General features: G+C 36.2%; 1 protein-coding gene across 15 annotated transcripts in view; it reads left to right on the top strand.

Annotated features, from left to right (window-relative positions):
• Positions 1-26,779, top strand: part of LOC137243844 (uncharacterized) — a 106,476-nt gene that overhangs the window by 29,369 nt on the left and 50,328 nt on the right. For 4 of the 15 annotated variants that reach the window (XM_067772049.1, XM_067772048.1, XM_067772047.1 and 1 more), the window contains exon 1: positions 9,703-9,866. The exons of 1 other annotated variant lie outside the window; for it this stretch is intronic. In XM_067772049.1, the coding sequence (XP_067628150.1) occupies positions 9,839-9,866 (28 nt within the window). In that variant the 5' untranslated portion in view covers positions 9,703-9,838. Of the gene's footprint in view, positions 1-9,399; positions 9,867-9,912; positions 10,062-26,779 lie in introns of those variants that run through there. 10 more of the 15 variants (XM_067772045.1, XM_067772035.1, XM_067772034.1 and 7 more) reach the window with 8 other exon arrangements.

Here is a 26,779-nt window from a genome sequence, read left to right as displayed (position 1 = left end):
GACCGACAGTTCGTTGGAAAAATTAAAAAGAAAGCACGACCAAAATTGGAAGAGAAGCTCTGCCTTGAATCTCTTCGGAGGTTATCGCTCCTTGCATTTATTTATTTAATTGGTGATATCACTCACAAATTTTCATCGGTACGTCTTATTAAAACACAAGGAAACTTGGAGTTTCAACAATGTTGAATAAAAGAGACATGGGTCCCAGACTCATTGGTTCCACATCGCAATTGAAAAGATGGTTGATGTCATATGGGATGACGTCACAAGCAGTACATGCATTGCTTATGTTGGGGGTTTATTCTGGGTAAGTAAGAGTTTAGCTTTTTACAGTACCCAGGTCGAAGTTGTGCGACGGTAACGCGGTTCGTCTTGGGAAGTCTGCTTTCCTCAAAAGCTAGTTCCGGATATGGTACGTTGAGAACAAGGTTCGGCGCGTTTACATCGGCATAAGACTTGTCCGACTCTTAGTGGATGACCCCGAGGACCTTTTTATGCTCTTTTGTTTCAAACGGCTGATTCTTTGTATGCCGGATTTCTTCATACTGCTTGCGGAGATGTTTCTTATACCTTGGAGACAAGACCTCATCAATTACATGTCTGTTAGGATGCTCTAATATCTGAGTGTTTAAAAGAAACTGGTTGCCCAGCATTTCGTTTCTCTCTTTTATGGGGAGTACTATCGCCTCATTTGCAGATGTTACTATGCCGTCATTAGAAGACATCGCGTGGCAGTTCTCAGCGCGGTGTTTTAAAAGGCCTGCTGCTTCTTTCAAAGTGTTTCTTTGAAGCTGGGCGACGCGTATCTTACGAGCGGCTGGCAAATTGCTTTATAAGTAGTAATGAGCGTTTATTTTTCCTTACCACAAGCGCTGCCAGCTAGGAACTTCAGGATTTTGTGAGAGCTCTGAGCTTTAATTATAACGTCACTCCCAGTATTCTTGGGTATCGGACAATGGTGGCATAATACCATCGAGTGCATGTCTAATATTGCCGACATTTGTCACGTCTACATCCTAACTAAAGTCTCCAAAACTTGGTCGGTGATAGTGCTAAGTAGCGCGAAGCGAAAAACTTGAAAAAGTAGGAAGATGTTGTTATTTTTATAGCATAGCTCATCTATGGAGCAGCCAGGACTTATTGCCATTATCGTGCGGTCACCGGCGTACGATGTAGTTCTTATACTTTCTTGTGAGGGTAGGGTGCAGTATTCACTCTTTTTTGTGGGGAAGGGAGGTAAAATTTAAACAAAACTGGGAATAGGGCATCACCCTGCGACACCTCTTGTTTAATTCTTTCTTGGTTTAGATGTTATGTGACGGAACTGGACCGATGCCTGCCGACCACTCAAATAGTTTTTGGTCCAACTAGGGGGAAGGGTAGACCCTTTCAAGTCTTCTACCAATGTGCCTTGTCAAATGCTTTTGATAAAACGCTTTTGATGGCGGTACGAGTACTGTTCCGTGATATGGTTTTTGGTTCAAGGGTGTTTGAGTGTTAATAGTGCTATGTAATTTTGGGAAGAGATGCTGGTGGTTGGTAAGACAAAGGTTTGCAGTGAAATAAGAGATCAGGGTGGCTTAAACAATTTTCTAGATATTCCTTCCGTTTCTCCCCCTTTTATTTTTCCACAAGCTATCTGATGTGCAAGTGTATGTCCCTGATTTGAAGGTTACTGGAGAAGTTGGCCGAATTTCTTGAACTCTTCTTGGTAGGATGGCTATGGTTAGCATCGGTTGCCAGTTGACGCAGTTTTTTCAAAATCTACACTAACTGCTGTGACTTTGCGTTGGGCATCGATCCAAATCAAGGTTTGGTTCTTCTTCATAAGGTTTATCTGTGTCTTAACGCCATCAGATGACTCATTTTGTGACAAATTGAAAGCCCATCAGAACACTGTCCCCACCGTAATATCTTCATGCTTTGCGACATTACATACAGAGTAGGCAAATAAGGGGTCTTTCGATCTACTGTCCCATCAGCGGGTGAACGTTGATCGACTTCACAGCCACTCGTAAGATGCTTTCTGATGCTTATCTGTAGTAACAGGTTCCATCATCAAACAACTAAGCTGTCTCCTGACCAATGTCCCTCCTCTCTGGTTCGTCGGCCTAACAGTAGCCGGGTACACGGCTCTGACCCTCATCACGGCAATGGTGTACCACGATCCCAGTCCGTTGAGTGAATTTCAGTAATCTTCTATGTAGATCTTTTATTTACCCTGAAGGAGTTTGATCGCTGCTTGACTGTCGGAGTGAATTCTAACATAGTAGCCATAGAGCGGCTATTATGACTATTAGGTCCGCCTGACTGTCACAGCAATTGCTCGGCATCTTTATACACAAAGGGAGCGAAGGATTTCCGAGTAATTACCACTGCCCAGAGTATAGCTATATATGCCTTTGTAGGATTTTAATGGAAAACTTGTTATCTATAGGTGGGGGGGGGGGGGGGGGGTCGGAGAATAGCCCACTTAACAGAAGTATTAAGAAATAGTCCCCACAATGCTGACAAAGTCAAATCTGATACCGCTTCATAATTGTATTCAATTACAGCTGGAGTAAAATAAACTTGAGCAGAGACTTTCACAGCATTTGTGGGTCTGAAGGAAAGTGCCCCTCATCGCTGTCTTAACCTTTTTTTCAGATTGTGTCATTTCCCTTGAGTGCCCGGCCGCAATACCGTAATGCCGTATAATAAGTTGAATCTTAGTGCAGCGGCAAACAAACAAAGTAGGCCGCTTAAGTCCAAGTCTGTTAAGAATTTTCTGATTATCTCAACCTCAGCACCATTCAACGGAATTCTTTTGTATTGTATCGGCGTAACCAACTGAGTGTGAGATTTCAAGTATGTAGCTTAATGAGTTTAGTTATTCATGTACAATTTTTTTACACCTCCGTTCTTTTGAACTGTCGGCTCAGTCGCTTTTTACGAAAGGTTTGCCTTACCGCGGAAAAACTCTTAGGCCCATAACCCACCAGAATTTAATATTACCGGTAATACGAATATTGTCAGCAGTCTGGAATAGAGGCCCAATTGCAGAACGGCAAGTTATCGTTTAAAGTCACAGCTAGTTCTCATGAGTGGTTAAACTCAAACAATTTTGACAAGTTCTAAAACAAAATCTGAGTTGAAAAGTTCTGCAAGTGAGCGTAAGGGATAAGTTTCTTCTCTTGACTTCGACTTTGACTTAGTTTTCATCGACATCTTCATCACCGACTTCCTTTTCTTTTTCTCTTTATCTCTTTATCTTTATCACCACCAACATCATCATCATTATCACCATGTTGCTGTTGTTGTTGTATTAACGATAAAGAGACTCCACGAATGTTTTGGGGAGTGTGATCAATGTTGATGGTCCTTTGCAGGATACAGATCCGGTACTTTCCGTTAACAAAGCACCATTAAGGTACTAGCCCGACCATCTCGGAATAGATTAATGCGACCACAATAAACCTTGTACGCCATACCGTCCCTTTGTCTTTCTGTTCGTTTGTTCCACTTTCCTTAACTTTTCCTTTATTTTAGAAGGGATAAGTCCTTTCCCTTTACCATGAAATTCCTTTCAATTTCCACTTCTTTTTATATTTTCACTACGGTTTTTCCTTATTCTTCTAATTCCCACACTTTTTGTTCTGATTTGGTTTATGCCCATTCTTAGAACCTTCTTCTGGTGTCTTTTTTATTTATTTATTTATTTATTTATTTATTTAAGCCAATTAAAAAAGAATCTTGTAGGCTAATTATAAAAGTAAAAAGTAGTTAATAATGTTAATATAAATTACCTTACTTATAAAAAGTATTTAAAATACTCAGAAAGCCATCTTTCGAACAAAAAAAATCTATCTCACAAAATTTAGAAATTCTATTGAACTAAATTAAGGCTCTAGTAATTGGAGTATTCCGCGCATAAAGAGCCCTAAGAACACCAATATGAAAAAACTCAGAAGCACGAAGAGTTCTAGCCGGTATATTAATGAAAATCCTCTCGAAGAGCACAGGGCAATCAACAACCCCACGTAACAAATCGAAAACGGACGACAGCGATAAAATTGTCCTCCTGTCCTGCAATGATTTTTTTAAGTTAATCAATAAACAACGAGCTTTATAAGTGGGGGTAGGATCCGAGAAGCGCAGACTGCGTAATGCAAAGTGTACGAATACTTTTTGGATTCGTACAATTCTTGCAACATGGCAGGAATAATATGGAGACCAGATGAAACAAGCGTACTCAAGTTTGGATCGCACAAACGCGGAATATAAAAGCTTTAGCGTATACGGGTGACTGAAATCCAAGCTATGACGCCTAACAAAAGCTAGCATAGCATACGACTTAGCAATGCACATATTAATATGACTTGAAAACGAAAACGAAAAAATATTACTCCCAAGTCCTCAATTTCACTAACCCGCAACAGGGGCGAGTTTGATATTTGATACACGGTATCAATTAAGTTGACACGCTTCGAAAAAGTTATTTGAAAGCACTTTTTTGGTTAAGTGATAACCGATTATTATTACACCAGTTACTAAGTTTATCCAAAGCTTCTTGCAACAATACCGCATAATGAAGGCTATGAATAGGCAAGTATATCTTAAGGTCATCTGCATACAGCAAGAATCTTACTTTAGAGAAGCAAGAGCGAATATCATTAATAAACATGACAAAAAACAGTGGACCCAGGATACTACCTTGTGGAACACCGGAGGAAGCAACGAATGGATGAGACCTAACACCATCACCTACAACCATGCAACGGCGATTGAATAAATAGGATTCAATGCAACTCAAAAATACTGAGTGAAAGCCCAAACAGGCTAACTTTTTTATCAAAATAACATGGGAAACCCGATCGAATGCCTTGGAAAAGTCAGTATACACAGCGTCAACCTGATATCCTGCCTGAAAAGCTGCGAGGCAGTCATCCGAGAAAATAGTCAAATTAGACACAGTTGAACGTCCTGGAAAAAATCCATGCTACGCTGGACACACAAAATTCTTAACACAGAAACGTAATTTATTTTGGATGATACATTCAAAGAGTTTCGCAATGGTGGAAAGTTTTGAAATAGGCCTATAATTAGTAATATCATTTTTATTGCCGCTCTTGAAAATAGGTGTAATGAACGCTAATTTCCACGCATCAATAAAAGTACCTGTAACGAATTATTAAAAATTAACAACAGTGGATATACTAGGGAATCACATTGTTTAAACAAAATTGCTGAGAACCCATCGATATCGATACTCGTCGACGTCTTAAGCCGAATAAGCCCATTAAGAACATCTTCCTTAGACAGTACTACATTACCGAAGTCAATAGAAGCCTGAATATTAAAAGTAATATTATCATGATTGACAGAATCAGAAGTGAAATTGTTCATAAAGTATTCAGCAGAAAGATTTGCCGCGTCCTCCGGAGTATCGGCAGCTTTTTCAACAAGAAAAGAGAGGACGGAATATTCGAAACCGATTTCTTCGAGTTGACAAAGTTCCAAAATGATTTTGGGTTAGATTTAAAGTTTTCTGCAAAATTTAAAATATAATTTCTGTGTAAGAATTTATACAGACACGCGAATTTCTTATCATACTCTTTATACAATTTGAAAAACGTTGGATTTTGAGTTCTTTTAAATTTATGGAAAAATTTATTTTTCTAATTCCGGAGTTTCATCAAGGCTCTATTATGCCAGGGCACCTTGTATTTCTTTTTGGAAGCCAAGGGAATAACATTTCTACAAATTTGCAGAACAGTAGACTTAAATATCTCAAACCTCAAGACTGCAAAACAAATTATCCCAATTTATTTGAACAGTTCGAAAAATCGCATCTCTTGAAATTAAAAGAAAAATTAGAGCTGGTAGTACTAGCTTCGGCAAATTTATAAAATTCCAGATCAATAACTAATAGAACATGATGCAAATCGGATTTTCTAATAGGAGAAATACATTCAAAAAGTGAAAAATTTAGATTATTAGATAAAAATATCAAATCCAAAGTACGACCTAGTCTATTTGAAAAACGATTAATTTGTTTAATATCAATACTTAAACAACTATCTATTAAATATATTTCAATGGAACCAATGACCTCACATGCTATTAAAGCCGATTTTGACATAGTCTGTGACCATTTAACATTACCCAGATTAAAATCACCCAGCACGCAGAGATGATCACCACCAACTTTGTTAAATGCCAGTGACGTAATATTATCGGCATGTGCAGTGTATAAGTCGTGGTTACTATTGGGCGGTGTATATGAACCACAAACCAAAACAGGGTCTGATGAGCCTCGAATGCATACACATAGCTGGTCAAGTAGCGCACTATTATTTTCCCGTATGATTTCAGAAGCATGATGTTTGGAATGTACCGCAATGAGAACTCCACCACCTCGTGCACAACCAGTAAGGTTTGAATTTTTATCTTTGCGAAAAACATTGTATAACAAAGGATCAAAATATTCCTCGCTGAAAAAGTTTTCATTTAGCCACTTCTCTATGAAGACGAAAACGTCATATTCTTCATGGGAGCTAAATAGCCGCACCAGCTGGGATTTTGTTCTAACACCAGCCATATTCTTCATATATAATCTTAGGTGATTATTTCCTCCATCTAACCCAACCGATTGCCGTCGGACATCGGTTGGATTTCGTCGTTTTTTGGCTTGAATTTAAACGGGCCCACAACAATATTTGCAAGCCATAGTTCAGGCCTCAACAGCATCGCATATGAGCTGGCATTAACGCCTAACTTGAAATTAAGGTGTCTCAAAGAGCTCGGATCCACACCTTTCTTGCTAAGACTACTGCAAATAATGGAGTTTTCTTCCATACCAGTATGTCTAGCAATATATTGTTTTACCTGGTCAGCTGTTGCTGAAGTAGAAAAGGGAGATATATGGAGCCATTTTCTTCTGACAACAGCTCGTAACTCATTACTGGAGCTCGACCCAATAACTAAGGGTTTAATTAATTTCCGAGGGTTTGCATTTTTTGGGGGGCTAGCGTTGATATTTGCCCTGGAATCATTGTTACCAGAATTTTGAAACAGATTTGAATTTAAATCGCTTTGGGAAGAATTTGCTGTACTAGAACCAGAGGATTTATTTTTGCTTTTATTAGACCTCTTTTTTTTACGCACAGTATTCCAATCGCTTTGGTTATCAGCAGCTGCAGATGGTTCATCTAAATTAGTTGCACTCATATGGGTTGGAAACACTGGCGCCGCAGTCGGAGTACCAGTAGCGGGAGCAGCATCATGAGGGGACGGCAGCATTGATTCTTGGCCAGTAGAAGCAGAAAAAGAGGTATAAGAAGAGGAAGTATTAGTAACTACACTAGTTGACAAAGCAGCAACGAAGGCGTATGGCATATTTTTTTTTCGAACATAAGATGTCTCAGCTGCAGAATAAGAAGTATTGACTGCACTGAGTATACCATTACCATCAGACATTATTTTTTTGAGTGTATCTCCACTTAACTAAACTTGCATAATAAGCCGAATCCTAATGGTCGTTTTCACTGAAGTCAACTATTTCTGGTATGTTGGAAACATGTTCCCGTTAGTTTAGTGATAGAAATTTTGTTATATGAACGGCGAGTTGGGTTAGCTCCAAAATTAAATTATTATTTCAAGGAAAAAACCTTCTTAAAGTATTTTTCACAATTAACTATAATACTAAATGGCAAATTTGTATTCATAAAAAATACCCTGAATTGTCAAATAACTGTCCCACAGTCGATCAAAACCCGTTGCGTGAATGTAGCTTAAAAATTGTATGACATTGAAGGCCAATAATTTGACATAAAATTCCAACCATTTCGTAGATAAAAAACACTCAAGAGTGCGTTCAGCAAGTAATCAGTCAATGGTTAATCAACGGTTGCGTTTGCTGAAAGCGTTCAATATAAAATCATGCGACGCTCAAAAAGCATACGTAGCGTATGAGTGACGAAACAAAACAAGTAAGAAAGTCTAAGTTCGGGTGAAACCGAACATTACATACCCAACTGTGGACTTGAAAGAGCCAGAACGTCTCAATTGTGTTGTTAGTATAGAAATGAGAAAAACTCAAATAAGCATGCAAACAAATACTAGCAGGATAGCCTAGTGGTTAAGGCAACTGCAGTTTCACAGTGTGATTCGCGTTTCGAATCTCGGTGAAACCTTTGATAACATTAGGAAATTGTTTGATGATGATTACGTTGGCGGTTTGCGAAATGGTACCATCGTAATATGCCAGTAAATGTTTCTTTCTTTCTTTTTAGTTTCTCTTAGAAAAACATAATAATTGAATATTCAATTATTATAAGCCAGTGTTAAGCTTATGCATTTTTAATAATAAGTATGAAACGCGGTTGTTGTTTGCTTTGTTATTGTTCTATTCGGAAATCATTTTCGTTGATCAGAAGCAAAAAGGATACAGAGGCTGTCACTAATGACCTTGAATGGGCAAAAATGTATAACAGTTGAAGCTATGCAAAAATGTACGTTCGGATTGGGAGATTTTTGTTCGAAAGAATAACAAAAAAGGGGTGGGTCACGCCCATTTTCGAAAATTTTTAAGTTTTGTTCTTAGCTTTGTAAAGGTTAGACCTTTAGGAAAAGTGAGCGTGGTTCTTAGACGATTGTTATTATCTTCACTTAGTGAATATAATTTGACAAAAGATAGTGTACCTGCAAAATTTTAATTTAATACCCGTTAAATATATTTTGATTTACGGCTTTGTTAAACTTTCAAATTTTCTTCTTCTAAATGTGGGTGGTGCCACGCCCATGTTCCGAAATTTTTTGAAATTCATGTTTTGCGTCATAAAATCAATCCACCCACCATATTTTATTAGCTTATCTGTTTGATTTTTGAATTAGACCATTTTTTCCATTTTTCAAAATTTTCGATATCGAAAAAGTTCGTGGTTATCGTCCGATTTCGCTTATTTCCAATACCAATCTACTCTAGATCCAGATAAGCCCGTATACGGAATTTTGTGAAGATATCTCAATATTTTCTCATGTTATCGTGTTAACGGACAGACGGGCATGGCTTTATCATGGCTTTTCTCGATACTGATGATTTCGTTCCATGGAAGTCTATATCTATCTCGATTCCTTTATATCTGTACAACCAACCGTTATCCAATCAAAGTTATAATACTCTGTGTAAAAGTACAGCTGTGTATAAAAAAAGAGCTCGAAAAATAAATGAGTGCATGCATTCAAATTAATTAAAATTTTATTTATTTTTTTTTTGTTGCTTGAAAATTATAAAATTACTCTACAAACAAAAAACATATAAAACGGCTCTCTCGATTTGCGTTTATTTGAGAGCTGTTAAAAATTTTCACGATCAGCTATATGACATTTTCAAGTGCCAAGTGCAAAGTGCTTTCAACAGCACTTTCAAACGAATCACAAGATTTTCGTACTCTCAGTATTTCGGTTGTATATCAACGTGTCGCTATTTATATGTAGCACAAGTAGAATTTATTTATAAACTATTTTTTAAATAATATTTTAAGGCATACGAACGCAACGCAGACGACGAATGTCAATGGCAGACCTTTGACAAAAGCCGTGACGCGCGCGAGATACAATTTTTTTTCACGTCGTGACTTTCTTTGTTCGCATGTGAAGTGCAAAATTTGATTGCAGTTTTTAATTAAAATTGTTGTGCAAATTTAAAAAACGTATTACGAATGTTAATGAAAAAAAATAAATTGCTGGAACTTAAATTTTTTTTTAAAGTTAAAGACTTTTACGTGCGCGAAAAAAATTGCATAATAATAAAAATTATTATTTCAAAAAAAGAAAAAAGTTATTATTTAATCAACGTATGTCTACAGTGGTTCGCGTGTGGAATAGTAATTTATTCTAAAAAAATATTTTAGAAAATATTGCACTGTAACAATTTTCCAATTTTCAAATAAAAAAAAAACGTCCTCCTATTAGTGAATAGAATTTAGTATAGATTGGAGAGCGTTGAACAGTGTTTTTTTTCTTACTATTCACCTTCTTAACAAACAAAAAAAAATTGGCTTATGTATACCTATCTGTCTGTATGCACTTGTGTTCTTATATGTTTGTTACGTCACTAAAATATTAAAAATTCATAGGAAAATGAATCCATTAACATACACTCAAACATACTTTTTTGTGTGTCCCATTAATTTTTGCATTAATCTAAATTTGTGTTATTGATAAATTAACAAATCTCGTCTACGGGCTTAAGCAATATATAACAAAAACCAAGTAAGGAAGCCTAAGTTCGGGTGAAACCGAACATTACATACCCAGCTGTACACTTGAAATGCAGTTGTTGTTTGTTTTTTGTGCTTAATATTGTTACAAGGCTGCGCAATAATACATATACATATGATTCTATACTGGACTAATTTTTCTTCGAGTTATGACTCCCGAAACATACAAAATTGCTTAGTCATAAAAGGGGCGATGCCACATCCATTTTTTAAAATTTGAAGTGTTTCCTATTTATTGTTATAAATCCACTTGGGAAATGAAATACCATTCACATAAAGCTCTTGTTTGCAAAGATATAACTTATTTTATTCGTCCACGACCCTTCTAAAAATCTTTTATATAAAAGTGGGCGTGGTCCTTAACCGATTTCCTTAATTTTTCTTCAAAGCATTCCTTATAGTTAAGGCAACCTCTCTGCCGAATTTCGTTACGATAGGTTTAACGATTTTTGATTTATGATTAATAATATTTGTAAAATTGATTTTATCACAAGTGGGCGGTGCGACGCCCATTTTAAAAATGTTTTTCAAATTTTTATCAAGATACTCAATATCAGTCCACATTTCAAATTTCAACATTCTTGGTGTATTATTTACTATTTTTTGTGTTTTCAAAAATGTTATATATATAAAAAGTGGGCGTGTTTATCATCCGATTTCGCTCATTTTCAATACCAATCTATTCTGGGTCGAAATAAGCTCGTGTACCAAATTTGGTGAAGATATCTTAATATTTACTCAAGTTATCGTGTTAACGGACAGACGGACGGACGGACGGACATCAATCAAAATTTTTTCGATGCTGATGATTTTGATATATGGAAGTCTATATCTATCTCGATTCCTTTATATCTGTACAACCAACCGTTATCCAATCAAAGTTATAATACCCTGTGTACAACTACAGCTGGGTATAAAAAAAGTTTGTTAAATCAATAAATTTTTTTTTTCAACAAATTTTATTTCTCTCAAGGGAGTATTATAGAGAATTATCGAAAGAAGAGACTTGCGGCCCCACATGGGCTGATGTCATACTGACGGGTTATGCAGAAAGCGTAGGTTTTACTAGGAATAGATTAAGCATATTTCATTTTCTTATTTTGAGCTCACGAGGTCAACGTTTCGCCTGGATTAAGTTAAGTTGGGTGGCTGCTGCTCCTATTAGTTGGAACCAGCTCATATGAACATTTTTAAGGGGCGTTGTGATACCACATTAACTAACGGTTAACCGTTGATGGAAGATAGCAGTCAACTCACTGTTCAATTTGACTGCGCACATGGACTATGATGTTTTTGTCCTAATCTAAACCTGGGTCAACTCTGAATTCCTGGATGGCAAATTCTTTCCCGCCAATTTATATAATGCTAACGCGACGACCGAAAGTTTTCTAAGAAAGGGCTCTCGAGGGTGGTGAAGTCCCTATAGCTATACGCCATCACTTCCAATCGTAATTTGTAGAACTAAGTAAGAAAGATTGCCTTTTCCACCCACTTTATGTCTCAGTTCGCTGACTTTCTGATATTTTTATCTGCGCGTCTTACATTCCACCTTCTAAACTCTTGGACTCACTCTACAATTCATATGTATACAATATTTTTAATTTTTATGGTAATAGTATCTTCTGCATATTAGGAGACTTTAATAGAATTCAAGCGCAATACAAAGCTTTATAGCTTCAAAGCTTCCGCAACCCAATTGTCAACCTCACCCACGTGAGGTTCCTGTAACAAATATGAATATATTATACACATATTTCGCAGGCGTGGCTCTGGCGTCCCAAAGTTTCTCATGGAACTAGGGGATGGGAGGCGTTATGGCCTAGAAGGTTTAATGTAGTCATATTAATCGTTTCCAAGATGGTTGGACTAGTCCTTAATGGTGCTTTGTTACCGGAACGTACCGGATCTATATCCGGAAAAGGACCATCAATATCGACAACACTCCCCAAAACCTTCGGGAAGTGTTCTTATCGTTAATTCAACAACAGCAACAGGAGGCTTTAATCTGCTAATATTGAGTGTTCTTCTGTAAGAGTTATACTTTGGTTTCCAAAAATATTACTATATAAATATACTTCTGAGATTTACTTTATTGACATTTTCTTAAGCGTTAATCATACTCAGGGTAATAGCTCCACTAATCAATTGGTTGACTCTAACCATTATTGATGTGGTAGAGGAAATTAAAAACATAAAATCATCAACACATACCGATATAGACGACCTATAGTCTTATCTTTTCAAAAAAATGTTTGGCACTGGCGCTCCCACTTCTAGTTACTTTCAACAAATCCCTCAAGGGTGGTGAGTTTATCGATGTATGAAGATAGCCTTCAATAGCCCAATTATCAAAAGTGGCAATTGGAACAAAGTATGATATCCAAAAAAAGGCGTCGGACCTCCAAGCCAGGAATAGACCAGCAACCATTCTTTAAGATAAATACCCTGAACTCGCAGAAGAGGAAAAAATTCTCCCCAGGGAGACGCGCCTCACTCTGGCTCAATCTTGCTCTGGATACTGTAACAGGTTAAACTCTTAACCATCCAGAATCAACCCGGACATGTTGTCCTGCTTGCAACGTGTCCTCACATGACACCAACCATCTCTTTTAATTGCAATGTGGAACCAACGCCTCTAACACCCCTCTCACTCTGGTCCACCCCTGTTGAAACTGCAAGTTTCATGTTGACTACAGTTAGATAATATTGATGCAAATTTTTGAATGGTCGCACCTATTGGATGAGGCAAAGCCCTCATACAACAACAACAGAACAAAGTAGCAAATTATAGGTCCGCCCCAAAGTTGTTAACTGTTTCAAAACTATTTGAGTATATTGTGAACCAAAAAAAGTTTTGTAACGAATTTAGGCAAATCCTGGTTATTATGCACCTTCTGCTAACGTTCGAATCGCTGAACTGTCGAACAAATAACTCCAATATTCAGTATTGAAAACTGGTCTTTATTTAAATTACCTCGTAAGTACTTCACAATTATACTTCACTTCACAACTTATAGAGTGTTTAAATCAAAACTGATTAGTTATTACTCAGCTTGTCTGCTTTTATAATCAAGGGTTCCTCGTTCACCCATTTCTCCGAGGTCTAGTAATTTCGCGAACAGTTGTATCGCATTCTTGGTTACCAGCTATATACATGTAATTTGTAGTTTAAAGTCATATGCGTGTATATATGTGAGTAGCTTCCTCGGCTGATGACTACATGTGTGTGTGAGATATATCTTCGTCGCCTTCTATGTATGTGTATAAATGATGATTTATGTGTTCATGTACACAAGTGTAGCTTACTTTAATGTTTTTGTTGTTGTGCCTTTATTTACTTACAGCTTAGTGATGCTAAAATTCGCCACAGTATTTTGCCATCTGGCGTTTATTTATTGACATTCAGCAGGTTTTGTGTCCGGTAGATCTAATGTGACTTATTTGTAAATCTTCTCTATCTGCTTTTAATAGCCATCATCAAGTTAATACTGCTTATATTGATTTCTCAAAAGCATTTGATAAAGTAAGTCATTCAATTCTGCTCTCTAAATTGCTCTATTTCGGCCTACACTCAATATTTCTTTTTTGGATAAAATCATTTCTTTAACAACCGAACTGCGTTAATAATAAAAATTTTGTACAAACTGTTCAAAGAGGCCTGTGGCCCTTAGCTGCTTAGTGCTGAGATATACATAAGTATAAGATTAATCTTTTGCAACGAACCGCCATAATTTTGTTGTGTTATGTTATTTAGCGAAACCAAGAATATATGCTTACATCGAGTTAAGTTCTTATCGTTCATTATCATACAGTGAAGCAGTTTTCAATTTAACCTGGACAAGCTCCGCCACTTTCCATACAGCAAAAATCCCACTTTGAAATATTGCTCTATATGCAATCAAACATAAATTTTCATATTTGCATAAAAATAATATACCAATGTCCATTTTCCCCTCGAAAGCTTTGCATTCATTTCAACCACAAAAAAAAACGATAAAGTCAATCTGCATACAATAAAAGTGATGTTCGTATATTTTTACTATTCTTTTACTTTTTTTTACTAGTTGCATATGTGCACTTTCATTTTATGACGTACATATGTATAGCTAAGCTTGAACTAAGTTAGCTTAGACTCCAGTCACATTTAAACTCCAGTTAAACTACAGACCAGGGCGGAATCGTAACATACGATCCGTGATCGAATGCCGTTTTTCAAAACACAATACCTCCGAAATAGTGTATCCGATTAATGAAATATGTGAACTAGGGACAACGCGTACTCACTACATCCATAATATATTATTATTTTTTTAGATAGTTGAATAGCCTAATTTGTATCACTTGAGCGAAGATAGTTTTCGATCCGTGATCGTATTGTAACGAATTCTGGGGATTTCTGCTATATATGCACCTTCTGCTAACGTTCGAATCGCTAAATTTTGAATAAATCACTCCAATATTCAGTTTGGAAACTAGTCGTTATTTAGCTTACTTTGGGAGTAGTACTTCACAATTATACTTCACAACCAATAGCGTGTTTAAATCAAAACTGACTGGTTATTACTCAGCTTGCGCTGCGTTCATACTCTCTGTGGCCTCGTCCGTATATTTCTCCAAAGGTCTAGACGCTTCACCTTCTAGCATTCTTGTATCTCCTTCTTGGTAATTAGTTATATGAGTGTGTATGTGTGAGTAAGAACTTTGGCTGATGATTACATGTGTGTGTGGGTGAGATATCTTTTCACTTCGAGGTGCTAGTTATGTGTGTGCATGTACTTCTCTTCGCCTTCCATGAATGTGTGTAAATAATGATTGATGTGTTCATGTACACAAGTGTAGCCTGCTTTAATGTTTTTGTATGGCAATATTGTTTTCTTATTATCTAGATAATTTGTAGATACGGCAAGAGATGAATGTTGTTTACCCAACAAACATGAAAAATATATATCCAGCCTTAGAGAAATGAGTATATCCAGTTCTCGTTGATATCCAACATCATTCTCCACTTACTTAATCTTACATTTGAGTTCAATGAGAGAACCAAACTTGAGTACAGTTCGGAACTTACCTTTTTTTCAATTTAAGCAACAGCATTTTGTGCTTCATAAATTATTCCCTTTTTTGTGGTAAGAATGCTATGATTCTCTAGTTAAGCCACTTTTTCGAATCAACTTTTGGGATTTTAGAAGTCTTCAAGTTATCAGCATGACCGCTTATGGTACTGAAGCCCAATTGCTTGTTGGGTATATTCGACGTCATTGCAAACGCGCGCAAATAACTGATAGGTTTACTATAACTTAACAATCCTGCTTAAATTCAGCATAAGCTTCAGTAAGTCGACTGAACAGGTTAAAAAAAAAATTTAAGCTTAGTTTACCTGACAAACTGAGTTTAACTGCTGAAAAATCGGCCTCTAATCACATCAAACTACAAACGTATGAATGTACGTATGTGTATGGGCATGGAAATGTGGGTGTAACTGATATACTCCCACGACTCAACGCAACAATAAATTACACACTTTTCACAGTAATTAAAATTGATTGCGTTACATTTTTTTAAAAATGACAACTGTTATAAATCTCGAGTGTCACTTCATTTTTATTGTACAAAAATACTGTGCTTATTCGAGGGTACAAACACGGAAAACATGTGAGCCCAGTTGAAATGAGTCATTATATACCAGGCTGTGGCTCTCCGTAAAATATTCTCTTACTGTGTTTTGAATGGTTATCATTTTTTTAAGGAAGGTCAAAATGGCTATACTCTTAGAAAGGCAGTGCCATCGAAAAAAATTTCAAACTACATTGTCCCCAAACTAGAAATATCAAAGCAGTAGCCCCAAAACGGAACCCCACATTTTTCTTGAGATTTTGAATGTTTTTCACACAGAAGGTGGGGATTCTGATTTGGGGGTATTTGTTTTTGGATTTTAATTTTATTGCGATTTGATTTTGAGGATAAATAGGGAAACAGGGGCCACCTGTGACTTTTAAATCCTTTGCTGTTCTTTGAAAAGATGTCAGAATGATCGGTTAAACGTTTGAGGCCAGGTCGCAGTCATTCACATTCACAGTTACCTACCACTATATAATACCAAAAGTGGTCTTTTATTAGGAATTTTGGTTCACACGAGAAAAAATGACTCATTGCGCTATACATAGTTTTGTCCCTTAAACAAGAAAACTGAAAAGAGGTCAGAATATATCTGACCAAATTTCATCATAAAGTGATTGATTTGTCTGTTTCTAAAATTCTTTGCAGGACATTCCTCTGTTTTTCTGCTAGGTTTATAATCGATAACAACGTTATCGAGGATTTATCGAATCTTTAAGGAATTGTAATCGAATCGTTAACAAAATTATCTAAAAATTATCGAATTTTTGTTGTCGTTTTGTTTCAATTAATATTTTATCTACGTTTTATCGGTTTGATATCCAATTGTAATCGGAGAGTTATAGGTTAGTTAACGACCAATTATCGAGTTGTAATATTATGGAAGGAAAGATTGGTTGGTTTTGGTCATGTCATCGGTTTTTTAAACGGTTTTATTTAGCTTGACTCTGTGTAGCGAGCAACCAAGTTTCAAGGTTGTAGTTTATCGGGAAGTTACTTAAATTTCTATTACAAAATTCGTAAACAATCGTATTTTTGCTCCGATTTTGCTCATATTTGAACACATACTACATAAGGCGCTAAACGTGAGGAGTAGCATAACCTGATTCAGTTTCAGTTGGTCTTAATTATACATATATCGTTTGTAAAGATATGAGCGGTTGACTAACAAAGAAATGATCCTGGAATAATTCCAAAACGGCTTGGAAATATTTTCGAAACAGTTCCGAAAAGGACACGCGCTGATCCTACACATACAAATCCGAACTAAACCTAAAGTACTTCCTCTATCAGAACGCGAAGGTTAACCTTTTTATGCTATTGCATAGATTTTATCGCGGGCTTGGCGACTAAATCAAAAAAAAAAACCGTAACGGATATTTGTCAAAAAAGATCCGAAAAGGCTCGAAAAGGTTTGAAAAGATTCGTAAAGGTTCGGTGTTAGCAACAGGCCAAATACATAAAATTGGATCTCTATCATAAACAGCGGTGGGCACCACTACATTTACACGGTTACCAAATTGAGAATGCGTTAGTAAACACGAACGCGTAGCGAGTCGTTTGATTTCAATGCTTGAACGGTAAACATGTGTCATACGCACCCTTTGGTACTCTGTTTTAAGCGCGCGTGTGACACTTTCTCACCGTACGACCATCGAAATCAAACTATAAGAGCTGTCGTTGATTTTCACGAAGTAGCCATTGTGCTATTGCTTATCGTATACATATATGGACGCTCACAAACCAACCTAATAAGACCGCACTGCGTTTTTTTAGCACAAGCAAACAACCGGCGTTTTTTTGCCCTAACCCAAATAAGCATGCGTTGCGACAATGTAAAGCATGTGTGCAAACGTCAAATCTAAATGTCACGCAGAACAAAAATTGGAAATCGAGTTAGGTTTTCACGCAGCAAATTCAATTTGAGTTGCTCTCATACAAGTTGTATGTGCATGAGACATTTTTGACAGAAAATGACTTGCGTGCGTTTATATTAGGTTGGCTTGTTAGCAGGTGCTATGCTCACGCCCACCCCGGATCATAAAGTTAAAGTTAAAGTTAGAGTTAAAGTTAGAGTTAAAGTTAAAGTTAAAGTTAAAGTTAAAGTAAAAGTTAAAGTTAAAGTTAAAGAGAATGTTAAAGTTAAAGCGAAAGTTAAAGTTAAAAATAAAGTTAAGGTTATAGTGAAAGTTAAAGTTAAAGTTAAGGTTAAAGTTAAAGTTAAGGTTAAAGTTGAAGTTAAAGTTAAAGTTAAAGTAAAGTTAAAGTTAAAGTGAATGTTAAAGTTAAAGCGAATGTTAAAGTTAAAGTTAAAGTTAAAGTGAACGTTAAAGTTAAATTTAAAGTTAAGGTTGAAGTTAAAGTTATAGTTAAAGTTAAAGTTAAGGTTAAAGTTAATGTTAGAGTTAAAGTTAATGTTAAAGTTAAAGTTAAAGTTAAAGTGAATGTTAAAGTTAAAGCGAAAGTTAAAGTTAAAGTTAAAAATAAAGTTAAAGTTAAAGCTAAAGTTAAAGTTAAAGTGGAAGTTAAAGTTAAAGTTAAAGTTAAAGATAAAGTTAAAGTTAAATTTAAGGTTAAAGTTAAAGTTAAAGGTAAAGTTAAAGTTAAAGTTAAAGCCAAAGTTAAAGTTAAAGTTAAGGTTAAAGTTAAAGTTGAAGTTAAAGTTAAAGTTAAAGTTTAAGTTTAAGTTAAAGTAAAAGTTAAAGTTAAAGTAAAAGTTAAAGTTAAAGTTAAATTTAAAGTTAAAGTTAAAATTAAAGTTAAAGTTAAAGTGAATGTTAAAGTTAAAGCGAAAGTTAAAGTTAAAGTTAAGGTTAAAGTTAAAGTTAAGGTTAAAGTTAAAGTTAAAGTTAAAGTTTTTTTTTTTTGTTTTTTTTTTTGTGTTTCGTGGAAGGAGGAAATGCTTTATGCACTGACCGGGATATTTAAGCCTCACTGCGAGACTCTTCGAGTGTAGGAATCCCTTCTTCCATGAAGGCCTACCCACTAAAACCTAACCTCCCACGGCCCGCGCAAATCCCCGTACCTGGGACCGCGTTTAGCATTACTTCGGGTACGGGTGCGCGCTACGTGAGCTCTATGGCTACTCTCACGCTAATGGGCTAGGCATCCGTCTTCTCGTTTACTGGTAAGTATATGCCTCACATATGTGCTGACCGTATTCCATCTGTCTCTTCGACAGGTCATGTTATTAATGACACTGCCCGGGGATAGGTCGCCAAGTACCTCTTCTACCCTCCTTCGCTGATGGGAGAAGTGCCTGCATTCGAAGAAGGTGTGGCGTACATCGTCTATTTCCCCACAGTACAGGCAGCTCGGGCTATCAACTTTACCCATTCTGTGTAGGTATTTGCGGAAGTAACCATGTCCCGTTAGAAACTGGGTCAGGTAAAAGTCTACCTCTCCGTGCGGTCGCTTCAACCATGGATTCAGTTCAGGGATTAGTTCCCTAGTCCACTTTCCTACGATGCTGTTGCTCCACTGATCTTGCCAACATCGGATCGATTCTTCACGCGCCTGCATGGCAACAGCAGCTCTACTTGCTTGCGATCCGTTGTCATATATTGTTTTTCTTTCCTCAACGAGAAGATATATCGGTATGGTTCCCGCAACGACCAGGACAGCTTCAGCTGATACCGTGCGGTAAGCCGAAGATATTCGCAGCGCCCCTCTGCGTTGGACCGAGGTGAGGGCGACTCGGTTCTTCCGGTATTTCATTGCGTACGCCCAGATTTCTGCACCATATAAGAGTATAGAATCCGAGGCTGATGCAAGCAACTTCCTTGTGCATGGCTTTGGGCCACCTGTGTTTGCCATTAATCTACTCAACTGCGCTATTATGCGCGCAGCTCTTTCGCAGGCCCCTCGTATGTGATCCGAGAAGTTGAGTTTGCTGTCTAACCTCACTCCCAGATATTTCGTTGAAGCGAGTGTTTCTATTGGCTGGTCCCCAACCATCATGTTCCTGGTAGTGGGAATACGTCTCTTTGTGAGGATGACGATCTCCGTTTTGGCTGTTGCTAACTGGAGACCGTGCTCAGCCATCCACCTATTTACATTACGCATGACCTGGTTTAATTTTAGCTGTGCCAGCTTGCAGCTTGGTGCTGTTATCACAGCTGCCACGTCGTCTGCAAATGCAACGAGAAGGTGCTTTCTGGCATGTCTAATCGAAGAAGACTGTCGTAAGTTATATTCCAGAGATCGGGACCTAGTACCGAACCCTGGGCTGCTCCACCTGTTATTTTTACCTTTTTTTGACCGTGAGTACTTTCATATATTAAATACCTCTCTCTTAGGTAGTCCCTTAAAATTTCTAACAAATATTGCGGTACTTTGAAAGTGCTTTCTAGTGCCTCAAGCATGTCCTCCCACCTAGCTGAGTTAAAAGCGTTTTTGACGTCCAGCGTGACCAGCAACACTATAGGTCTTGCTCTGTGGCACGCTGTCTCGGCTTTCTTGACTGCGTCTATAACTTCTGCTATGGCATCGATTGTGGAGTGCCCCCTCCGAAAACCATGCTGTCTGGGCGACAGTCCTCCGGCGTCCTGTAACGCTCTGGTGAGGCGTTGCTTCAGGAGACTCTCCATCAATTTCCCTGCTGTGTCCAACATACATAGGGGACGGTAGGATGATGGAGAGTTGGGATCTCCTTTCCCTTTTGGAATGAGAACCAGTCGTGCTGTCTTCCATATGGTGGGGAAAATTCTTTCTTCGAGACATTTGTTGTACATGTGCAACATAAATTCTGGGCAGTCGTTTGCAGCTAGTCTAATTGCCTCCGCGGGTATTCCGGCGGGCCCAGATGCTTTCCTAGGTTTCATAGTTCGCACGGCAGTTTTAAGCTCTTCTTCTTGGAATGGTTCCACGTTGCGATCTTCATGGGTAACGTACCCGCCCTCCCTAGGCAGTTGGGTGGGAAACAGGCCATCCACAATGTTCCTTATTTGATTCTCGTCCATCAGCTGGTTTGGCGGACGGAACTTCTTCATTACTATCTTATATCCCTGCCCCCATGGGTCTCGATCCACTTCCTCGCAAAGCGCTTTCCAGCACTTAAGCTTGCTTTGCTTAATGGCAGCACTAAGAGCAGTCTTCGCTCCTTTGTACGCTTCCGACTTTTCTAGAGCCTCAGGCCTGCCGCGCGCGCGAGTTGCTAGCCTTCGCATCCTGTGGCATATTTTCCGCAGCTCCGCGATTTCGCTATTTCACCAGTATACCTGCTTTTTACCCCTCCACACTCCCCTCCGTGGCATAGAGAGGTTGCAAGCGTGGCGAAGACAGCTCATTGTCTTTTCAACCGTCTCTTCCGTCGGACTGGAGTTGTTGATTATCCGTCGGGCATCCCCCAGTACTGATGCGGAGAACGTGGCAGAGTCGACCTTGGATGCGTCCCATGCTTTTGTTCTGCGTGGCCCGTTCGGAATCTGCCTCTGACCGGGATCGTTTAGGTGGAAAGTGATGTAGTTGTGATCGCTGCCAGTCAGATCCTCTATGACTCTCCATCCATCAGCGGTCAGCAGCAGGCTTTCTGACACTAGTGTTACATCGGGGATCGAGTATCCAAAGCCTGGCCGTCGGTATGTAGGGGTCGTACCAGTGTTACTCACGTTCAAACCGAGCCTGGCTGCCATCTCAAGGACTAACCTTCCACGGGTGTTAGCCTGCGGCATTCCCCATTCGACGGCTCTTGCGTTAAAGTCTCCCGCCACAACCAGGTTACTAGTTAAGTCCCTCAGGTCGTCTTCAATAAGTTCAAGCTTGTCCCTGAACGTTTGAATGGGATCATTCGGTGACAAGTAGCAGCTTACTATTGTGGTATTATTCGTAGTTAGGCGGACGTAGCCTTGTCCGGCAACACGGTTCACAATATTGGCGTTTGCATCTGTCATCCAGATTGCGGCGGTGCCGGTGTTGTCTATATGCCAATCATTTCGGGCTCTATAGGGTTCGCTGATGATAACGCTGTTAGCTTTATGGTCTAAGACCAACTGTTGTAGTAGCTCATCAGCAAGTCTGCTCCGGTTTAGGTTGCCTTGGATAAAACTAATCACTTTTGAATTGAGACTTTGGCCTTTGCAACAGCGAGTGCCGCTCTGAAAATGCTGCATGCTCCAGATCCAGGGACATGATCGAGCTTCTGTGTATTACACAGGTAACATTTTGGAGCTGCGGTACAGGCCGAAGCTTTGTGGCAGCTTTGCCCACACTTCCAGCAGGCGTTACTCCTGTCTGGACCCTTGCATTCTGCCTTCCGGTGTCCGTAGCCGAGACACCTAAAGCAGCGTTGTACTTCTGCTCGCTGTCTGATTCGGCACTGTATCCATCCGATAGGAATTTTACCTTTTTTGAGTAGGGCGTTGCCAATATTCTCGTCCACTTCGACGACCGCCATTTTCTGTTCTCTTTGGTTTGCTGCGAACACAGAGACACTGAGAGGTCTAGTGATTTCTTCTTTTCCGACCTCCCTCCTTATTGCGTCTTGGATTTCTGTTTCAGTTGTGAGACAGTCCATGCCAAGTACTTCCAACTTCATCCGCTTGGAGAGCTGTTGTGCTTCACCGACCTCTCCTACTGCACTACCTATAGCTGCTCTGAAGGCCGTCTGGTCACTGCAGCGCGCCGTTTCAATCAGTACGTTACCAGATTTGGTTTTTCGTACTGACCGTACCACCGTACCTGTGTCATTAGGGCGGAGCTGGCCGCGTATGGCCCCTAGTACCTGGGCATAGCTTTTGCCTTCCACAGGTTTTACCACAAACGTTGCTGCTTGTCTCCTCTTTCTCGCCCGTTTTTGAGCTTTAGGAGCTTGGACGGGGGTTGCCTGCTTGGCTGGCTGGGCCCGCGGTTTCAGCCTCCGGCGCGCTACATTGGACCAAGACTCACCTTGTGAAAGCGTATTTGTTCTTTCATCTCGTTTCTTTTTGGCTTCCAAGTCCTCCGAGTGGGAATCTGAGCTCGTCCGTGCCCTCTTGCTTTTTCGGCCCGATTCTCTGCTCTCATCTACCTTTTGGGCCCTTAACGATCCCATGCAGCTTAACGCTTCCTCGAGAAGAGCCATACCGGTTTTTATGTCCTTGGACACGGTCTTCTGCTTGAGAGCGGTTTCCTGCATCTCGCGCAGCACTGATACCGCGTACTCCAGCAGTTCGTCTTGGCTCTTCCCTTCGAGGCTTGTGTATGAGAGTGAGCCTCTTGGCGGAGTCGCACGTTTCTCCTTCCCAACAGCGCGCTGTGCAACGACACTGGGTGAGCTGACCGATGCTTTTTCCCTTGCAGTAGCAGGTGTTGACTGGCTGGGGTTATTCTGCAGCTGTGCTTTCGCCGCCTTTGTCTTTTCCGCCGATTCGGTGCCTTGTGTGGGCATTACCGACAAGGTCGCTTTAGCGGGGGTTGTTAAAACCGGCGATCTCAGCACTTTTACACAAGTTAAAGTTAAAGTTAAAGTTAAACTTAAGGTTAAAGTTAAAGTTAAAGTGAATGTTAAAGTTAAAGCGAAAGTTAAAGTTAAAGTGAATGTTAAAGTCAAAGCGAAAGTTAAATTAAAGTTAAAGTTAAAGTTAAAGTGAAAGTTAAAGTTAAATTTAAAGTTAAGGTTGAAGTTAAAGTTAAAGTTAAAGTTAAAGTCAAAGTTAAAGTTAAGGTTAAAGTTAAAGTTAAAGTTAATGTTAAAGTTAAAGTTAAGGTTAAAGTTAAAGTTAAAGTTTATGTTAAAGTTAAAGTTAAGTTAAAGTTAAAGTTTAAGTTTAAGTTTAAGTTTAAGTTTAAGTTTAAGTTAAAGTTAAAGTTTAAGTTTAAGTTAAAGTTAAAGTTAAAGTTAAAGTTAAATTTAAAGTTAAAGTTAAAGTTACAGTTAAAGTTAAAGTTAAAGTTAAAGTTAAAGTTACAGTTAAAGTTAAAGTGAATGTTAAAGTTTTTTTTTTTTTTGTTAAAGTTAAAGTTAAAAATAAAGTTAAAGTTAAAGTTAAAATGAATGTTAAAGTTAAAGTGAATGTTAAAGTTAAAGTTAAAGTTAAAGTTAAAGTTAAAGCTAAAGTTAAGGTTAAAGTTAAAGTTTAAGTTAAAGTTAAAGTTAAATTTAAGTTAAAGTTAAAGTTACAGTTAAAGTTAAACTTAAAGTTAAAGTTAAAGTTAAAGTGAATGTTAAAGTTAAAGCTAAAGTTAAAAATAAAGTTAAAGTTAAAGTTAAAGTTAAAATGAATGTTAAAATTAAAGTGAAAGTTAAAGTGAATGTTAAAGTTAAAGTTAAAGTTAAAGCTAAAGTTAAAGTTAAAGTTAAAGTTTAAGTTTAAGTTAAAGTTAAAGTTAAATTTAAAGTTAAAGTTAAACTTAAAGTTAAAGTTAAATTTAAAGTTAAAGTTAAATTTAAAGTTAAAGTTAAAGTTACAGTTAAAGTTAAAGTTAAAGTTAAAGTTACAGTTAAAGTTAAAGTTAAAGTTAAAGTTAAAGTTAAAGTTAAAGTTAAAGTTAAAGTTAAAGTTAAAGTTAAAGTTAAAGTTAAAGTTAAAGTTAAAGTTAAAGTTAAAGTTAAAGTTAAAGTTAAAGTTAAAGTTAAAGTTAAAAATAAAGTTAAAGTTAAAAATAAAGTTAAAGTTAAAATGAATGTTAAATTTAAATTGAAAGTTAAAGTGAATGTTAAAGTTAAAGTTAAAGTGAATGTTAAAGTTAAAGTTAAAGTTAAAAATAAAGTTAAAGTTAAAATGAATGTTAAAGTTAAAGTGAAAGTTAAAGTTAAAGTTTAAGTTTAAGTTAAAGTTAAAGTTAAATTTAAAGTTAAAGTTAAAGTCAAAGTTAACGTTAAAGTTAAAGCTAAAGCTAAAGTTAAAGATAAAGTTTAAGTTTAAGTTTAAGTTAAAGTTAAAGTTAAATTTAAAGTTAAAGTTAAAGTTACAGTTAAAGTTAAAGTTAAAATGAATGTTAAAGTTAAAGTGAAAGTTAAAGTTAAAGTGAATGTTAAAGTTAAAGTTAAAGTTAAAGTTAGAGTTAAAGTTAAAGTTAAAGTTAAAGTTAAAGTTAAAGTTAAAGTTAAAGTTAAAGTTAAAGTTAAAGTTAAAGTTAAAGTGAATGTTAAAGTTAAAGTTAAAGTTAAAAATAAAGTTAAAGTTAAAGTTAAAATGAATGTTAAAGTTAAAGTGAAAGTTAAAGTTAAAGTGAATGTTAAAGTTAAAGTTGAAGTTAAAGTTAAAGTTAAAGTTAAGGTTAAAGTTAAAGTTAACGTTAAAGTTAAAGTTAAAGTAAAAGTTAAAGTTAAAGTTAAAGTTAAAGTTAAAGTTAAATTTAAAGTTAAAGTTAAAGTTAAAATTAAAGTTAAAGTTAAAGTGAATGTTAAAGTTAAAGCGAAAGTTAAAGTTAAAGTTAAAGTTACAGTTAAAGTTAAAGTTAAAGATAAAGTGAATGTTAAAGTTAAAGTTAAAAATAAAGTTAAAGTTAAAATGAATGTTAAAGTTAAAGTGAAAGTTAAAGTTAAAGTGAATGTTAAAGTTAAAGTTAAAGTTAAAGTTTAAGTTTAAGTTAAAATTAAAGTTAAAGTTAAAGTTAAAATTAAAGTTAAAGTTAAAAATAAAGTTAAAGTTAAAGTGAATGTTAAAGTTAAAGTGAAAGTTAAAGTTAAAATTAGAGTTAAAGTTAAAGTTTAAGTTTAAGTTAAAATTAACGTTAAAGTTAAAGTTACAGTTAAAGTTAAAGTTAAAGTTAAAGTTAAAAATAAAGTTAAAGTTAAAGTTAAAATGAATGTTAAAGTTAAAGTGAAAGTTAAAGTTAAAGTGAGTGTTAAAGTTAAAGTTTAAGTTTAAGTTAAAATTAAAGTTAAAGTTAAAGTTAAAATTAAAGTTAAAGTTAAAAATAAAGTTAAAGTTAAAGTGAATGTTAAAGTTAAAGCGAAAGTTAAAGTTAAAGTTAAGTTTAAAGTTAGAGTTAAAGTTAAAGTTAAAGTTAAAGTTTAAGTTCAAGTTAAAGTGAATGTTAAAGTTAAAGTTAAAGTGAATGGTAAAGTTAAAATTAAAGTTAAATTTAAAATAAAGTTAAAGTTAAAGTGAATGTTAAAGTTAAAGTGAAAGTTAAAGTTAAAGTGAATGTTAAAGTTAAAGTCAAAGTTAAATTAAAGTTAAAGTCAAAGTTTAAGTTTAAGTTAAAGCTAAAGTTAAAGTTAAGGTTAAAGTTAAAGTTAAAGTTGAAGTTGAAATTAAAGTTAAAGTTAAAGTTAAAGGTAAAGTTAAAGTTAAAGTTAAAGTTAAAGTTAAAGTTAAAGTGAATGTTAAAGTTAAAGTTAAAAATAAAGTTAAAGTTAAAGTTAAAATGAATGTTAAAGTTAAAGTGAAAGTTAAAGTTAAAGTGAATGTTAAAGTTAAAGTTAAAGTTAAAAATAAAGTTAAAGTTAAAGTGAATGTTAAAGTTAAAGTGAAAGTTAAAGTTAAAGTGAATGTTAAAGTTAAAGTCAAAGTTAAATTAAAGTTAAAGTTAAAGTCAAAGTTAAAGTTGAAGTTAAGGTTAAAGTTAAAGTTAAAAATAAAGTGAAAGTTAAAGTGAATGTTAAAGTTAAAGTTAAAGTGAATGTTAAAGTTAAAGTGAAAGTGAAAGCTAAAGTTAAGGTTAAAGTTAAAGTTAAAATTAAAGTTAAAGTTGAAATTAAAGTTAAAGTTAAAGTGAATGTTAAAGTTAAAGTTAAAGTTAAAAATAAAGTTAAAGTTAAAGTGAATGTTAAAGTTAAAGTGAAAGTTAAAGTTAAAGTTAAAAATAAAGTTAAAGTTAAATTTAAAGTGAAAATTAAATATTAACTTCTCATTTATTCAATAAAAGTAAAAAATATTTTTCTTATCGGTCACCACGCCGAAAAAGGTTAACTTGAATTAATATCAAAGAAAACAAAATGTTGTATAAATATTATAATTGCATAAGTTGATAAT

This window comes from Eurosta solidaginis, chromosome 3 (assembly GCF_040869045.1).
Source record: "Eurosta solidaginis isolate ZX-2024a chromosome 3, ASM4086904v1, whole genome shotgun sequence".
In the NCBI taxonomy this organism is placed as follows: domain Eukaryota; kingdom Metazoa; phylum Arthropoda; class Insecta; order Diptera; family Tephritidae; genus Eurosta; species Eurosta solidaginis.
This window is presented reverse-complemented; position numbering and strand designations above follow the sequence as displayed.